General features: G+C 35.5%; 1 protein-coding gene across 3 annotated transcripts in view; it reads right to left on the bottom strand.

Annotated features, from left to right (window-relative positions):
* The window catches only part of NBEA (neurobeachin), a 476649-nt gene that overhangs the window by 39047 nt on the left and 418843 nt on the right, over positions 1-18759 (bottom strand). For all 3 annotated transcript variants that reach the window (XM_051608523.1, XM_051608522.1, XM_051608521.1), the window contains one exon: positions 9304-9471. In XM_051608523.1, coding sequence (XP_051464483.1) covers positions 9304-9471 — 168 coding nt within the window. The remainder of the gene's footprint in view (positions 1-9303; positions 9472-18759) is intronic.

Genomic DNA, 18759 nt, shown 5'->3' with positions numbered 1-18759 from the left:
AGGTTGCTCAGGGAAGCTGTGGAAGCCCCATCCCTGGAAGTGTTCAAGGCCAGGTTGGATGGGTCTTTGAGCAACCTGACCTAGTGGGAGGTGTCCCTGCCCATGCAGGGGGATTGGAACTAGATGATCTTTACAGCCCCTTCCAACTCAAACCATTATATCACTCTATATTACAGCCTATAGACCTTAGGAAACTTTTGCCATAAAGCCTGAACTTTCCTGTCTGAATTTGATCCTGTAACAGTTAATCTGTCATCAGATCAAGTAATATTCCTATCTCAGTTGGCATGAGCAACCCTCCATATTCCTGCCTTTCTGCTATACATTCCCCTTCACTTTTATTTTCTGTGAAGCTCTTGAAATCCTGTTAATAAATCAGAATTCTCTGCCCTCTCATCACTAGGATGCTCTTCTCTGAAATCTCTCAAATCTTTCAGGTAAGACATTATAGAGAATAACACACCATACTCACAAGGAAGTTTAACCAAAACATGAGCAAAAGGAGGTCTGTTAGTGACTGTTCATAATCCGTGGCAATTTGGCCAGCAGTCATTGAGAATTCAGATGATTATAAACAAATAGGTTTTTTTAACTACTGGGACACTGACATCTTTTGATGTAAAAGTAAATAAATGAAAGTATAGGATCAAGTCTAGAGAATATAATTGTCATGGAAAATAAATGTTATTAATAGCTAAACTAATGAGTAACCTTTACTGCTAGAAAGATAACTTACACACATTTCAGAAAGCCGTTACACAGAACATACACAACGTATTTATTTCTACTTATTTTACAATTAAGAACATCTCTTGCAGGAAAACACAAAAGTAAATTTAGAAAACAGGGAACTAAACAACAGAACAGGCCTTCTGAAAGCTTGCAGTAATAAAAGAATAAAGGGTGCTTCATCATTAAAGAATGTATTTTAGCTGTGACTTTTTTTTTTTTTCCTGGTTTAATATTGAAATAAAACGTAATCACTGAAGAATTTTTAATGCTTGGAATGCAGAAATGACTCAGTAAACTGAAGTACCTCATGTGTACTTTGTTCTTGCTTTATAAATACAAAACTATACAAAATTAAGTGTAATTTCATGTTCTACTTCTGCTTTGTTAAAAAAAAATAGCAAAACACGTGAGTAAAATGTTTCTTTTTTAATGAAAGAAAATGCATTAAGTGAAGACAGTGGTCATGTAATATTAACACTTTTGGTTTTTATTTCAAATTTGTGAAAAAAACTAATGAAGATACTACCTTTTTACCTTATGAATAATTACTAAAATTGTACTGAACAGAAGGTAAATGCTGTCCTCATGTCTTTGCTTTCAGCTTCATCTATCTGAAATCCTCTGCCTTGTTCTCACTCTAAGAAGGTGCTCTGTGATTTCCAAAGCACATACTCTTTTCTACAAATTGTGGTTATGATGAGGTTCCAACCACCTGCCAGCCTTCAAGTTATCCACGGCAGGACATAAGAACTATCAAACCTTCAAAACTAACAGCTGAAGAAGGGCTGACAGGGAGGTAAGTAAACATACATACTGAAAGGTGTTACAATACAGTATTCATGATGCTTCAGTGTCTATTAGAATTTCAGTTTCGGAAACAGATTATACTGTTACTTCTAAAATAAATGTTCTCAGTTATTTTCAGGGTTTAGCTTATAAAGAAATAATTCTGTTCAGATTATTTCCCAGAACACATTCTTCAAAACTTCACTTTGTTCTTGACATAAATTGAAAACAATAATATAGATATACTGTACACAGGCTTCAAAATGGCATTAAAGAGGCACATTATCAATATGCTTAAAACATTTAGAAAGCTTAGCTTCATGTCTTTCTAAGTGAATGACTAGATACTTAGACTGAGTAATATCTGTTCCAATAAACTGCTGTGTGTGAAATGTTTTGAATAATAGTTAATTTATGCTGAGGTAATGACAGCGTAATAGAACTGAAATCTGTGCTAACAGCAAAAAAGAAGCCCCTTCCAGCTATTTCTGTTACAATCAGCTGAAGTAATTTTCAATCCATCTCTCTCTCTCTCTGCGTCTCTCATATAAAATATTACTTAAAGTGTATGTTAGAATGTTTACTGCTAATTTTAAAAATCAATAATTGGTACCTGTCACCCATATGGAGAAAAAGAAAATAAAGAGACAATAAAGAAGAAATTTTCATGTACAAGACCTGCATTTTATATATTTCTGCAATAAAAGAGAGCAATTGCAGCTAATGATGTTCTTTTTATATAAGCAAAACATTAAACTCAGTTGGGGTAAGATTCCAGAATGTTCTAACAAAATTGTATTTCTAAATTATATGAGAACTGGCCAAACAATTTATTCTAAATAATATTCAGTCGATTTAAACATTTTCTGGGCTATGAGTTATTCACAAACTCACTCTAGTATTCCTTTGTAGAATTAATTACCTGAAATATTTCTCAAATAGGCTGGTTCAAGTCTCATAATCCAAATAAGTTATAGTTAGCTCTTCAGTTTGAATGCTTGGTGTTTGGTTGGTGATATATGTTGAGTGGCAGTTGTTAGCTCAGTCTGGATGATGAGCTTTTTAATACAAAGTACAATGAATAATAAACAAAACCCAGACCTTCTAGTCTGCCATTTTGGATTTAAACCCACCTGTAGGCCACAATTTGCTTCACTTCCAGGAACTGTGCTTTTTCTTGACTATGAAAAGATTATGAATTCCCATGAACATATAACAGCACAATCAGTAATGGTCATCAACTCAGATCAGAACAGATTCACTAAAATACTAACTGGATCATCTTTAATACAATTATTAACTGGAGACATAATGATCAATCATGAATTGATCTAACTCAATAATTACCTAACTGTAGACAATTGCTCTAAGCAGTGGTAGAAGGATGTTTTTAATCCTATGGTACAGATTACAATTTCTGACCCTTTGTCATAAATGGCTTGTGTTACTTAGGGCAGGTGGTTCAAAAAAAAATACTTCATAGTAAAATTGGATGCATAGTTAAAATGTTTCTGCTTTCTGCAGAAAATACCTTATAAAACAAGAAGATATTAATTTCAAAATAAAAGCCTAAACATTGGGCAATTACTGTGTGATAACTGATCTGATGCAGTTTACACTATTCTTTATTGAATATTCTGATTCAAGGTGTCTCCTCCTGTATTCAGTGTCTTCTACAAGAATGTATACCTACATAAATATCTTACACTCAAAAAATACCAGTTTTTCTTCTTGATCTACAGAAAGTTATAACTCATTGGAAAGACAAAAACTATTATACCTGTAGATATTCTCATAGTGAAATGTGAAACTCCATTTAGTTTTCTGTTGATAATCTCTCCATGTATATGGAACAGACTCACAAGTAAAAAAATATATATAAAATAATCAAGGTGTTTTCCTCAAAAAGTGAGTAAAAATACAGAAAAAACCCACCCTGTTTTGTATGTCTGGGTAACACATTATTAGGGAGTGAAGATGATGTTGACTTATTGACAAAAATCAACAGCATGCAAGCACACATTTCTCAGAGAAGAGTCCTTAGCATACAGGAAAATAATTTCCATTTTAATTATGACTTGTATTCAAATAACTGTTCTTGCTATACAGATTCCTTCAATTAACTTTGAAAGAAGTGTCTATCAATACTACTTGCAGCTTCCTAGTTATTTCAGCACTATCCATATTAATGTCATAGCAGAACTGCTGCTAGAAAGGATATGAAGACTGTCCCTTGTATGGAGGCAATTAAGCACAAGCAAACATGTAAGTGGTCAGTACTGTGGGTACAATTCAATCAAGCAGATCCACAGGGGTGGTTTTGATATTCTTGTCACATCAAAGAATCTGTGCCCAGAAGAAAAAAGATCTAACAAGTTAAAAATTAAATCAGAGTAAATAAGAATAACTCTGAGTGAAAGCAAGAACTAGCACATGTTTGCAAGGGCTGCTGTTACCTTGATGCTGTTATATACTGCTATTAGAATAGTGTGTTAATTTTTTCCTCATAAATTTGCCAGGTTCAGCCACCAGGGAAAGGCTAGCATCCCACCCCCCTTTGTTAAAGATACATCTATCTTGCTGAGTCTTGACAGCCCTATCATGTCAGCCCTCTGTAGTAGCAGAGTGTTTCAACAAGGAGCGAGAAAAAAAGGACCAACAAAAAAAAAAAAAAAGAAAAAGAAAGGAAAAAAAAGTGAAAACTGATGTGATCTACTCTGCTTCCTGTGGGCATATTTCACTATAGCAGATCCAGAGGGATGCTTTGTTACTCCTGTCAGATCAAAGAAAGAGATAACAGAAGAAAATATAAAAGGAAATATAAAACTCAGAAATGAGAGTAACTGAAAAGCACTGCAAGCCTACCACATCATTATGACTTTTCAAATTATTTAAATATGCTAAATATCAAGTAAAAAATAAATATTGCATAGGCCATATGCTCTGTTAGCTGCCAGCAAAACTGTCCTACTAGGATTAGTTTACAGGCACAGCAACTGCCTGTCAAACACTAGTAGTTTTAATAATTTTTCAATTTGCTGTGTGAGTTGTGAGTGTGCTCAGGTATTTTGACAGGTGGCTGCTTGGGACAAATATCTGTCTGAGCCCAGTAGCTTCATACTGCCTTGCTTTCCTACACACTTGCAATTCCTGTTAGACTGGGGGGATGCGTTTGGTGAAGATGCAGTAGTGACAGAGAAGCCACTCTGCCACACTGCAAAGCTGTATTTGCAACTCACATTCAACACAAAGATGACACAAAGTTAGCCCAGGGCCTAGTGCAAAACAAGAGCTGTGCAATACCATGCTTCACTTGATTTTTCAAAACATTTCTAATCACAAGCTGAAAGCCTATAACAACAACAACAACAAAAAGTAAATAGAGATCTAGCTATGATTTTGAAAACCTGAACTTTTCTGCACATTAGATGTGCTTTCAGTAATACATGTGATTAATTTATTATGCACAAACTGAACACATCCTCTTAAATATTTTGTGTTTAATCTATGAGGTAGTACTAAATATAATTTTAGCTCTTCTGTTTCATTTGCTAATGACCAGCTGTGCTGTTCCCTTTTAGCCACAACACTTTGCATCGTGCAAAAACAAGTTGAAACTTGAAAAAACCCCACAACTCTACTGATGCTTGACTGCCCAGAATTCCAGGTGTTTGGGAAAAATGAGGCTTCTAAAATATACAGACATTCTGGGAGAAATCAGGGGAGGAACTATATTTTCCTAAAGAAGTGAACTAATAATATCAAAGCATCATAAATAAACTACATTGCTGATACTGTTCTTTATACATTAGCATTCTTAGCTTCAACCCCCTGGAGCCAGTCAAATTTGTCCAGTGGAAAGGATTTGGATTATGATGTAAACTAACAGTTTCAAATAACATCTAATGTCCAATATAACTACTGTTTACATATTAAAAAGCATTACAGGCTTTGTACCAGGGATGTTCTGTCATGTTTCTCCACAGGAGAAGACTGTCATGGTAAAGTTCATTATCAATTACTGCTTTACAACTACAAGATGAGTTAAGCTGTCATAATTTTCTCAGCCAGAGATGCCGTGCTGTCAAAGAATGTCAATTTTTAATCTGACAAAAGGAAGAAAATTATCTGTTATTCTGACCTCTAATTTCTTGACATTTTAATGCTATAATTGCTGTGGTTAGTGCTCCAACCATGATTTCACCTGTCAAGTAGGAATGAATCAATATCCTTAAGCTGTTCTTCAAGTTTTAGCTTTCACCTCACTGCCTTTACTTAAAAAAAAAAAAAAAGGTAAAATTTACAAATAGAAAACAAAAGGTTGCAATAAAAATAAATAAATAATTATTTTTGGCCTGAAAAGTGTTTGTTACTTAATTTTGCCTCCTTGTTACAATATAAAAGCAATTTTGCAATGTGCAGAATAAGAGATCGTTAGAACTGATAGAACTGGACAATCTCCCAATCTCTTACCATAAAAGATTTAAAAAACAAAATTCAATTTTATAGATTCTATTGAGCATTTAAGTCAGGACTTTCATGTTTCACTACTTGAAATAAATTCCAGTGATCGAATATTTTTGGTGGTATCAGAAAATTGCAAAGTTATTTGAAAAACTAAAATCACTAAGTTTAAATTAAATCAGTATATTTTATCTATCCAGTGCAGATCTTCAATTACCAAAGATTTATTACAGGGGAAGGTATATGTAATTTCAAATTAAACTTAATTTCAGTTGAACTCAAACTAAAACTTAATGCTATCCCAGCATTCTGGTTTCACTCATTGTGAATTGGCAAAATAGAAAATAAAGCAAGCCAGAGAGACTTCTACTAAATTGGTTCAAAAGGAACAAAAGCACAAGATGGCCATTTTTCCAGTGTTAAACAGTAGAGTTCTTAGAGGGTTCCCCCTTGCATGGGAGAAGGATGTAAGGAATGGCAGGGATGAGGTATCACACCATTTAATACATTTTTGCTCCAGCCAGATGGCTACCAAAGTGACTTCTTCTCCATTCTTCACAGAAAGTTGTTAAGTGAGGTGCTCAAGCTGAGGGTGAAAGTGGAAGGGCTGAGGTATGGCCTTAATAGCTCATGGGGATCTGTCTTTTTAAATTATGTCTTCCAGACAAATGGCTCAAACCTAATTGGGGGGAGGTTTGTTTGGAGCCTTATTTCACTGGACAGGTTCTGCTGGGAGTCAGCTCAATATGAAATTAGTTATGGCTATAGTTTGAGGATGTTACTGCCATATTTGATACCATTGGTCTGGTAATGGCTACTGCCATTAAGGTTGCATTGATTGGCATATTTCATAGTAATTTTTGGAGAACATTCACCATCTTCTGTGTGACAGAACAAAAACATTTATATTTATTTACAAAATAAACATCAATAGCTTTGATACTAAAATACATGTTTTTCTGGATAACTGCAAAGCTCAATCAATTTTAAATTGCAGTGTTTCTAACTTAAGATGCCAGACACCACCACCTGTCACAGTAAAATGTACTAAACAATTGCAACAAGTATTTTTAAAGTTGCTAGTGTTCCTATCCTTATGCTTCTGGATTTATAAGTGAGATTCAGAGGCTTTTAAAAGATCTTTTCTAATTTATTTTCTGGAATATCTAGTAAATGCCAGAATAAAGGGGATTTGTTGTTGTTGTTGTTGTGTTTGTTTGTTTGGTTTTGGTTTTGGTTTGTTGTTGTTGTTGTTTTGTTTGGTTTTGTTTGTTTGTTTGCTTAAAAAAAAGCCAACAAAGCAATTTATACAGAACATATATACTTTAACAGAAACACGACATCCAAATAACTGATCTACTAGATCATCAAGATGTCAAATGGTTTATTACTGGCCAGAGACTGTCTGCTAGTTTCATAAATAGAGCTCAGGGAAAAAAGGCATCTCTAAATCTGTCTACATTTACACGTTGCAATTTCTGATTAAAAATGAAAAAAAAAAAATTTAACCTTTTTATGAGAAATCACAAATCTCCAATGTATGAGATATCTTCAAGGAGAAGTAATAGGATTTTTAAATGCTTGCATACAACTTTATGTATCTACAGATAACGAAATTTAGGAAGTTTCATTTTTTCTACATGTTGCCTTCTCATTGCTAACAATGAATTTTACTTATCAACCTTACTTGTGGCAATGACAATTAAGTTTTTCCTTTAGATGTTTACATGGTGTAAATAGCCTAAGAAGAGGTTTATATGCTATTGACTGCCAGGCCATGGGTCAGATGTACAAGTGAGTGAACAAAAACATCTCCGTGAATTTTTTGAAATTTCTGATGACAAGTTATGCATGTAAGTAGAGCCACAGGAGAGCTGAAGAGTCTCATCATGTCATAAGATGTTAAATAAGGTGCACAGAGACATAGACCTCAATCCTACAAGCTGCCCTGTGGGAGTAGACCCTTAAAATCATGACACAGGAGTCTGCCCATGCAAATCAGTACCTTAAGCCATGCAAATCCCTTGTATTCATGGTGCTTGACACCTGCTTTCTACTTTTAAAAGCATTGCTCTTTCATAACTCTAGTTTTTTACCTTATTGACTCTTTTAAATCCAGAAAGCAATTATGTAGATATATAGATATGAATGATTTGAGGCAGTGGGATCACTGCAATTCTCACCATTCCTAAAACTAAGCAAACACTCATTGTTTACAAAACACTAGCTTTCCAGTGCATGGTGTGAAAACCTAGCTCTAGGAAGCTAGAGGTCTGAATGTTTTTTTTAGTTATGCTCCTCAAAAAGCACCAGATGTACAAGATGCAACAGCCCACTACTAAAAAAAATTGCCAAACCCCAATATTTAGCTGAATACAAAAGCTTTCTAGAATCTGTTTCTTTCTGAAATCTGTAGATTTCTGTCTCCAAGATTAGAAAGCAAACCAAAAAATCATTGCCTGGTAATATATAAATTATTACTGTTTTGCATACAGCAGATGGCAGCTATCTAGGGGAATGGAAGACTGTGTGTATACAGCTTCATCACAGCAGTACTCATCTAGCAGCTGTTGCTCCTTCACACTTTTCACCAAATTGCAATTGTTTTAGCCAACAAATGGATGATATTAAGAAATGATCATTCAAATTGATAGTCCTACTAAAAACAAATAAAGTCAGTGGAACAAAACCTATCAGGATAGCTAGTGCAATATTATTTTTTTATTTACTTACAAATTTGAAACACTTACTTGTATATATGTGAATGTATGTATTTATTATGCAGATATATGTATATAAACATAATTACCTGTATGCTCAACAAATAGCAAACATTTCTATTTTGGTTACAGTTTTATGTTGCTGATTAACATGAAAGCAATCTGAATGGTTGCTACTGCCTATCTAGCAAATTTATTCCTTTTCAAATACATATTCTCATCATTATCTGACTGAAAAGGTTAGGTTTTTTTCCTATGAATGTGGTGCAGATTTTTCTTTCAACTTTTCAGTTCTAGTAAGTGAACTAAATAAGAGTAGATTATAAAAAGAAGCAGAACATATATTACAGAATATACATTACATTCTAATTTCCTGTATCAGAACTGACCATTAAATATATTAATAACTTCAAGCTAACAAAATTCTTTGGGTCATTTGTTTTATTGCTAGTTTATTAATACTCATGTCTGAAGTCACCTAGAGCCTAAGCTCTGAATCAAGTCACACACAAAAATTTTCTCCAGCAGTGAAAGATGGAAAAAATACCATTTCTTGTGAGCTCGCAGCAGTTTTTAGAATGAAATGGCAGTAGACACCTACCTCCCTGAGGACAGGATCAGTGATACTGTCCAAGTTCACAGAGCCTTCATATGTTAGGTAGTGGAAAACATTGAGTGCACGCACCGCTTCTGGTCCTCGTTGCTTGTAGCCAAATATAAGGTCAATCCACTGATGAAGTTGACATGATACAAACTCACTTTCCAGGGCCTGCAAGTGAAATTCAGAGTTAGGAAGCAAATTCCATTTTGCATTTTCATGCTTATATTACATCCTACCTTCTCCTCTTAACTGAGGAAAATTAATGGGTGTCACTACATTTCCTGTTCAGGTTTATTCAATATATTTGAAATCCTTCAAACAGAAGTATTTAATATATCATAGAATGAGAGAAACTAAAAATATGTTATTCTCTCCTTCAGCTTTATATCAAGCTAATTTTCTCCTCAGCTACTTGGTTTCTCCTAGCTGAGAAGGGATTAATTATTAATTTTGGGTTTGCCAAATAAGTTAGGTAATTTGTCAGAAAAAAATGATGAAAAGGGGAAAACAATTTCAGAAACCCAATCTTCCAATTCATTTTCCAACTAATTCTAATTTCCAGCTAATACTAATTCCAACTAATTCTAATTTCCTAAGTGAAAACTTGAGGATTAAAAAGCTGTATTGACAAAAGGAGGTTCTGAACTCAATGTGTGAGTTGTGACAGATTTATCAAAGGAGAAAAACATTTTTCACAGTAATTTTTTACATTATGTTGGTTCACCAAAGAAAACACAGGGCATGATGACCTAGCTAAAAATGGCTTCAAGGATTGCTATTCCTTTGCTCAGCACATGGAAAGAGATTCATTCTAGATGGTGGAAATTATGACAGTGTTACTGTTGAGCCTGAGCCAACCAATATGTATTCATCAGAAAGGATTGGCATCTTTACCTGATACTACTGCACAAACCAGAGCTTTTGAAAGCTGAAGGCATTACACGCTATCTCCTTAGCCCTCTTGTTTTACCAGACTACCTGTCTTAGTTTCCCAAGAGTCCCTACATTAATACACAATTTGTTCTCCTATAACCACTCATCATGTATTTAAGGTGGCATCCTGGCACACTCATTCCTTCTTTTCTAAAGACACCTTCAGAGAAGGCCTATGATAAACAGGAACTGATTCGTGGTTCATTGCCGAAGTTTTTATATGTGTCCTTGTTCAAATGACATCACAGTCCTGCTTTTGTACAGTGTCACATACCTGGTTCCTTTCAATCAGAACAAGTGCAGTTCTCAGATCTGGGAACTGACTTCAAATTAGTTTGTCAGGAAAAAAAAAACTAATTACAGAATCAATGAGGTTGGAAGGGACCTCTGGAGGTCATCTCATCCAACTGCTCTACTCAAGCAGGGCCACCTACAGCAGGCTGCCCAGGAATGTGTCCAGCTGTTTTTGTGTATTTCCAAGGTTGAAGACTCCATAACCTCTCTGGGCAATCTATGTCACTGCTTGGTCACCCTTACACTAAAAAAAAAGAAGTTTTCTGATGGTCAAAGAGAACCTCCCATGCTTCAGTCTGTGCCCATTGCCTCTGGTCCTCTCACTGGGCACCTCTAAAAGTGTCCAGTTCACTCACACATGGAAAAAATGACAGCCTTAATACAAGTTATTATGTCAAGGTTACCACTACTCACTGCATACAGGCAGAGCTCACAGCAGCGCTCTATATTGCATTACCCAATATATTGCATTCTCAAAGACAGTGGGTTTTTTTCCCCTTTAAGAAATCCTAATTTATCCATTGTTTCTAGCACAGTGCCACTATTTAGCAGAGACACATTCCAGCTATGTCAGATTTCATGTCTGCCCCAGGAAAGTTCAAATTTTACAGGTGAATAAACTTTGGAATAAAATTGTTTTCACTTTGTACCTTTACATTAAAAGGAATCTGTTTAATAAATAATCACTGGATGTTGTAGCACTGCACCATGCACTGCCCAGCAGCAGCAGCAGCACCCTGCTCACCACACACCCCACACACAGCAATAGCTACAGATAGGGACAACCATGTGGGTCTGGCTCCATGGGTAAGCACCTGATTGTTCCTCAGACATTCTCCTCGTGGAAGAGGAACTGTCTGTGCTGTGGTGGAAAACTGAACCATTTTCTGTCAAAAACAGTGACTTTTATTTCTGAAGAAAATGGATGGTAAGGCTCAGACGTAATAGCTAATGTGTAGCTCAGTTTTCCAGGGATTAAGTCCAGCATAATACAAGAACCTATAAAGAAATGTTGCAGAGAACCACATAAATAAAAATTAAAAAAAAAAATAAAATCAGAGGCCATCATTTGCAAATTGTAAGTAATATAATTTAAATAGCATTAAGTACAATTACACTACTACTATATGGTTTCAAAGCATGTTGCCTAATAAATACTTAAGAAACGCCAAATCCTTAATTATATTTTATTGTGTGCATGCAACATAATATAGCCATCAGTTAGATCATTCCATAAAATCTTTTTCATAGGACTTTTACCTCATTTAGCATGCAGGATGTTATCATGCAAGGATAAAATTAAGTAATCCATAGCAACCATAAATAAAACATTTCTTAACTTTTAAATGCTTGATTTTTAATGTTCCTTTGTATGCAATAAAACTTAAAATGGAATTCAAAGCTTGTTGTCTTTCCAGAATCCATCTTTGACCAACTTGCAGGAAGCAGCCTAACTGTTCTCTTTCTCCTCCAAACTCTGCATAAGTTTCTTATGTGTCTGTATCTATTATTTAGATATTAAAATGTTTTTACCTGCCAAAAAAATGTTAGGCATTTGCTTTGGTCAAAAAAAGGCATTGTTTTTTCTAGAATACAGAAAGTATTTCAGGAAAATGGCAAAACTTTTGGCTATTTGAAGGTAGGATAGTAAGTCTGAAAAAATAAATGCTTGGGTCAAATGAGCATATTTCACCCATTGTCTCTTCAAACATCCGCTCCTCTGTGTTAGGAAAGTTGAATGCCTATGTTATGTTTCCCTGAGGCAGTTTCTACTTGCATGACCAGCCCTTACTCAGCAGCTTGTCATTCCAGCAAAGGGCTTACTGACCCTGGCAGGTTTGGAGAACTTTATGGATGAACAGTTCTTTAATAACTTAGTAAATAAATGAGCTACCTTTTAACAGAATCACGTCATGTCTTTTGTCTCCAATTCTTTAAGCAGATTTATTGTACTATGTTTATAGGTCTAATGGTTCTTTAAAGGTCTGTACGCTGAAATGCAACACAAGATTAGGGGAAATTTCTAAGGAGTGAATTTAATTATTTTGAACTATAAATGTAAGAACTTCATAGAAATTTGGAAGTTGGAAGAATTGCTGTCAGGGTTGTGAGGATGTTGGTGGTAGGAAGGGGCCTAACAGCACTGTGCCTGCCAAGCGCTCTGTATTGGAAGACCAGTGTGATGAGGAGATTTGTGGCAGAGATCAGAGTAGAGGGCACAGAGAAGAACCAGAGCTGTGAAGGAGAGTGGCTCTGCACGGGCCTTAGCACCTCACAGCCTCCAGCGACAGGTTGCGATGGGTGTTGAGTGATGCCCACGTCCTCCCCATCGGGGTGTCATGTGGTGTATGACACTGAGCATGGACAACAGACAAGGAGCACTCAAGAATGGGTCACCAAAAGGCTGCAAAGTCCTATTTGGCCCTTGGTGGGGACAAGGCTTCTGATTTGTGCTTATCACCTGCATACACCTTAGTCAGGAGACTACTTCTGATGTCAGGTCTGGCCTGGTTTGCTGGTGCTTCTCCCAAGTACCTCCACAACCCTACTCACGTGTTACTTGCAGAATCCTCTCCCTAATTTGCTCTAATGCACAGGCTGCTTCCCCTCCATCTATATGCCTCCTGAAAAACTTATGAGCTGGTCACTTTCAACAATACAACATTTGGTTTCTCCTGAGTATGCAATGCCCAGTAGAGAATAGGGTGAAGGAATTTTCTGCATTAAAAATAATTTGTAGGTACAGTTGAAACAACATATAGAAAAGGATGTAATATCCTTAAAACAGGCTGTCGATGGCCCTAAAGAAGAGTGTTTTAATGAACATTTTGACTTTAGAGCATTTTGGGGTCTTTAATTTTTTTAGCATATTTTGAATATAAAATATAAGACTTTTGTAATAAAAATAATTATTAATTCTTATATAATTATGTATTATTTATGCCTTTCAAGGATTCTTACTGTTCAACAGAAATAAGCTAATAGCCATCTTGATTTCTACCATTATTAAAATATACAGTTATATTCAGGCTCTCTCAAACTAAACTTGCTTGAACCAATATTACTGGGACTTAATTTTTAAATAGGAGCATTCCAGTCAGTACATTTTCATGGGTTTTGTTCTGAGGAAGGAGTGTCTTATATTACTGTTCTCAATGGAGTGACTTTTATTGCTAAAAGCTAAACCATAAACATTACATTTAGTAGTAGAAAGATACATATTTTTAAGTAAAGGTATTGTGGGTTTTATTTTTTTGCAGGCAAACACCTGCATACATTTCACAGGCTGAAAAATCTGAATGGTAGCTGTTGTAAAACATAAATAGGTATTAGTAACTTGATGTTTACGTATAACTTAAATAAAGTTAATGTTAGCCAAGTTACTTCTTAGTGGGATCAAGCACTATAGCTCTTCTCAGACCTTTGTACAGTATGAATGCTGCACTTTCCCCTCCATTCATCCTAAGTTGATGTTAGAATTATTTTTACAGAGATTCCAGTAGTTGGCATTGGTTTTATTTTAATGTACACTATGTGCTGTATAAAGCACCAGGCATTCTGGATTTATAAAATATGCTATTCCACCCTCTTTCTAATACTATGTTTTGTGTTACCTGGCTATTTTGTGTTACCAGAGAAGAGGAAAGCTCTGATGCTGCTCCTCTGCAGGACCACAGCTGCACCTGTCCCTCCTGTTTCTGCAGTTTCCCTCTCCTCCATAGCTATATGTTGGCTGTCTCTCCAAGAACTCTTACCACACCATTTTGCTACTAACCCTATTCAGTATATTTAAAAATATTTTCTTCAAACTGCTCTGAGACACTGGTTTTGTGGATCTGCTCAATAACAGATATTTGGCTGTGTCCCCCTTTGAGTTGGGTTTTTCTTCTCTCGCCTTATATGTGCACTCCTCTGCACCACTGAACGTATAGATTCTCTACACTTAGTATTTCTCTGTCTCCTTTGCCATTTCTTGTACGACTATCATAGTAAACTCTGGGACTCTTGCCATACAAGGAAACTGGCAATACTGATATCTGAAATTAGCCTTGTTTGTTTAAACAAAGTCAGATTTCAATGAAAGTGAAGCAGAAGTGCATGCTACAGATTTGGGTTATTGAGGGACGTCTGCACAGAAACTGATCCTTTATGTTAGAGTCTTCAAGATGCAAATACACCTCTTCAGCAATACAGAAAGTTTTAAAAAAGAGAATCACTGCCATTTCCAAATTAGATTGAAAACCCTGTTAGCTGAACGAGTTTTAATTGCATTGAGAATAAGCCCTGGTAATACACAAAATAAAATTAAAGCTACTACTGAGGAAATAATATCAAAGCTTATCTACTGCTTATCTGGTAAAAAAAGGAACGTCAGCTGCTGCTGAATGGTGGGGGGAAACAATAAATCTTCCAGATCCTCATAGCACAGAGATTTCATAATAGATGTTTCTAATCACTACTCAAGAAGCTTTTTAATTATGAAATACTATGCATGCTTCTGAATAGCCAGAGAACTGTACAAAAATGCAATTGGCAGCAGAAGTGTGCAAATAAATCATTTCAAGGACAGAAACAAAATTCTATCTTAGCAACAGTTATGTAATAGAAATATGTATAACAAAAACAAGACACCATTTAGTGTCTAAAATATAATTTACAGTGAGTGCACTTTGCTCAACACTGCAATTTGTAATTTAATATGTGCATAAGCCATAATGAAAATATCATTATAATTAACTTTGAATTACACACAACCTTGAATCTTTTGTTTCAAAACTAAAGAACACTTTTTATAAAAGCTCTGCTTCAGTGTTTTACATGGTGTTCCCTGCCTTGATTTAACAACTGACTGAATCTGTTCTATTTCTGGCTCTCATGACTGCTCTAAGTCTGTGGGGATTGAGGGGTTGAGTAGGACTACAGATGCACATCTGTGGAAGGTTTTATGCGTGGGGTTTTTTTCCTGGTAAACTGGGAGATTATGATTGATGAGCCCAGAATTAGGGTAATGTTATCAGGGACACTTTCTGCCTCTGTCCTTTGTGCCATCGCCGAGGTCAGACCATAATCATGTTAGCATTGAACATAGTGCTTTATTAATGTTTCATGAGTAACTCCGTAGTGATCAGTCTAGCTTTGTGTGGATAAATAAAACTGCTACAACAATCCCTGATGTATACAACGAGTGCTTTAGAAGCTACTGCAATGGGTCTAAAATAAAACTTTACTAAATGTCTTTTTTACTCCTTATGAGTCTAATTTTCACAAGTTTAAAGGAATCTCTTTTGATGGAAACCCATTTCCAACTCCATTTCTCTTTAGTTACAAGTGTAAGATACTCAGCTAAAGAATAAAATAAAACACCACCAAAAGCCTACCTATCTTTTATAAATTTGCACAGAATTTTAGTAAAGCTTGTTAACCAATTGGTTAAATTATGCTGATTCATGTCACCATCTCTGATGTTTCAAGGCTCTTCTCTACTTGGCTTGGGAAGTCTCAGGGTGAAATGTTGAAATTCTTGCCGTTATTTAAAGAAAAAGTTTACATTCATAAATGTGCAAATAGGCTGTATATAGGGATTTGTATTTACTTCCACATAAAATTACACACTTATATGCTTGCAGCACGCAAAAAAAATATGTATGAACAGAAGAAAAAATTGTCAGCTAGGAAAAAAAACAAAATCCCATTATATGTTACGTGGTATCACACAGGAAGCTTCTCAGTGAAATTAAATGACTCCTGCTAATTTCATTAGACAAGGGATTAGGGTAACAGTTCCTTGAAATACTCCTCAATTTTATGTGGCTTTCCTGTGGACATGCTCTCTACTTGCTTTGCTAAGTTGCTGTAGAAATTCCAGACTTGCACAAGCTTGCTATGTTGTACATGTCAGCACCACACCCAGACTATTTTTTTCTGGAGATAGACTATTGTATAACAGCCAAAGCCTGGCCTGGGGATGACCCAATGGAATAATACATCTACTGGCTGTGGTTCAAAACATGGACTCAGACATTGGGTTGGGAATTACAAACTTTCCAATCTCTTTATATTTGCTCCTTACTAGCCTAGTTTTAGTGACCAAGGAAAGGGCATACTGGCAGTTGCTTTTTGTGCTAATAAACCCCACGTGAAGAAGTTTTTCTAAAAAATTAAGAAACATTTTATCTTTCAAAATATAATTTCACTACCTCTTACTACACATACTATCTGCATTTTCATGAAAGGCATTATCCTGCTTTAGCTAGTTGCTACTTTATAATAAGCTTTACGGAAAAATTATGCACATATCATGTTCTGCAGACATCCCAGTTATTCACTTGGTTTCTATCTTCTGAACTTCATCCAAATGTGAATATTTCTTCTGCCATCTGGTTGCTCAGAAGTAAATCCAATATTCCAGGTGCAGTCTCAAAAGAACCACAGACAGGTACAACTGTTTACATCCTCTGTGATGCAATGACTCCCAATAGATGGCATCAAAATACACTTATTTCTGGTGAATATAGAATTAGAGAGTTTTATCTAATCTAATTGCTGCTCATTGTCAACCTTCTCTTGCTTCTGCTTTATTTTTGGTACTACTTTTGTTTCCGGACTTCTGCTTCCTATTGAAATCTTTAATTGTTTCCTCCCAAGGTGATTTTCAGTGTAATTTCTGCACCTAATTCAAATAAATCTATTTTTCTTTCTTCTGTTTTCTAGGCAATTCCCAACTTTATTATAATTTTTTAACTCCATCAGACTGCTTACTTTAAGATAGTCTGCATCCGTGTGGAACTGAATTTAAACTACTGATCACACTCTTGCTAAAAGTAGATGCTGGGCTGAGATGCTGGGCTATGAAGAAAATGCCTCTAGTCAAAACTGTATCATAATGGCATGATGCCCACATAAGTGGGCTTAGGAGTGGAAGACAGTATAGGAAGGGTATGATACCACGTGAGATAATTTCTGATTTAAAAATCTGCAGAGCACTCAATAAGTTGAACTTTTTAATTCTACTAATCTTGGCATCAGCTTGTCTGTTGGGTGGCAGTCTGAACATACTTACACTCCTATGGAATCAGTCACTATTGCTATTACAGCTTAATACTTTAGAAGTATGTCCAGCTCTTAACTACCAACCTTGATTGAAAGCATAGTCCTGAAAGGGTATAAATGCTATACTCTAAAGTCATCTAAGCAGCTGTTTTCTTCAATAGTCATAAATATCCCAGTACAAAACATTTCTGTAGAAAGCTCCTATGCTGTTTTCTAAAAAGCAGAAATTGCACCAGAGAAATTAAATAAACTAAAGCTAACATTTCTGGAGAACTCTAATCATACAATGCCTTTTATATTCCTATTAATCATTCCATCTTTGTGCAAAGGAAAGATGGAAAGACACAATTTAGGAACCAAGAAGGAACACTTGGCAGATTTGCCAAAGGGAGTCATCAATATGTACCTCTCATTATATTCCCCAATAGCTAGCAGCTTGTTTGTCCTTTTTCATCAAGGTATCCCACTTCAGTTCTTACAGATGTCACAAATAAACATTTTGGTGAACTTTACTGTGCTTGCTTATTGGCCCAGTTCAGTTTTAGCCACAATCACAATCCAAAATAATTCGATGCAGGGACATGGACACTCTGGAGACATATACTTGTGATTGTGCATTTTCAGGCTCGTAATGGAGGGTAGCAATCTTCTGAATCCACCTCCTAGCCTCCATGGTTAGCAAAATTGTACTTGAGTTTATTGCCACTGGCTGTGACAACTACTTGTTTTTAGAAAGAATTTCACAATATATGCAGTTATGAGAGAAATCAGACAAAAAAAAAAAAAAAAAAAAAAAAAAGAAAAAAAAAAAGGAAAATGTTATTCAGCTTCTTCCTGACAATAAAGAACTGCTCCTTAGAACATATTTCTCATGCTTTGTCTAGTGCATTTCTTATGTTTCAAGTAATGAAGTTGCCACCATTTGCTTAGGAGATTGCAGTACATGTCAAACCATTTACTCTTGTAAATGGAGGCCACTTCTAAATCAAATACATCATGGAGCAGGTTTGTTTCTATTATATTATCCTATTCTTTTGAACTTCATATAGCTCTTTTTAACATGAATTCCTGAAGGAGAATTTTCTTAAAAGAGACAGTTCTTGAAATGCATTTTACAGAAGATCCATTTCCAGAACAGAACCATATATTGAACTATTGATGGTTAAAACATCAGAATAC

Source organism: Apus apus, chromosome 1 (genome assembly GCF_020740795.1).
Source record: "Apus apus isolate bApuApu2 chromosome 1, bApuApu2.pri.cur, whole genome shotgun sequence".
Classification (NCBI taxonomy): Eukaryota; Metazoa; Chordata; class Aves; order Apodiformes; family Apodidae; genus Apus; species Apus apus.
Note: the sequence above shows the minus strand (reverse complement) of the source record. Positions and strands in the feature narration are given on the sequence as shown.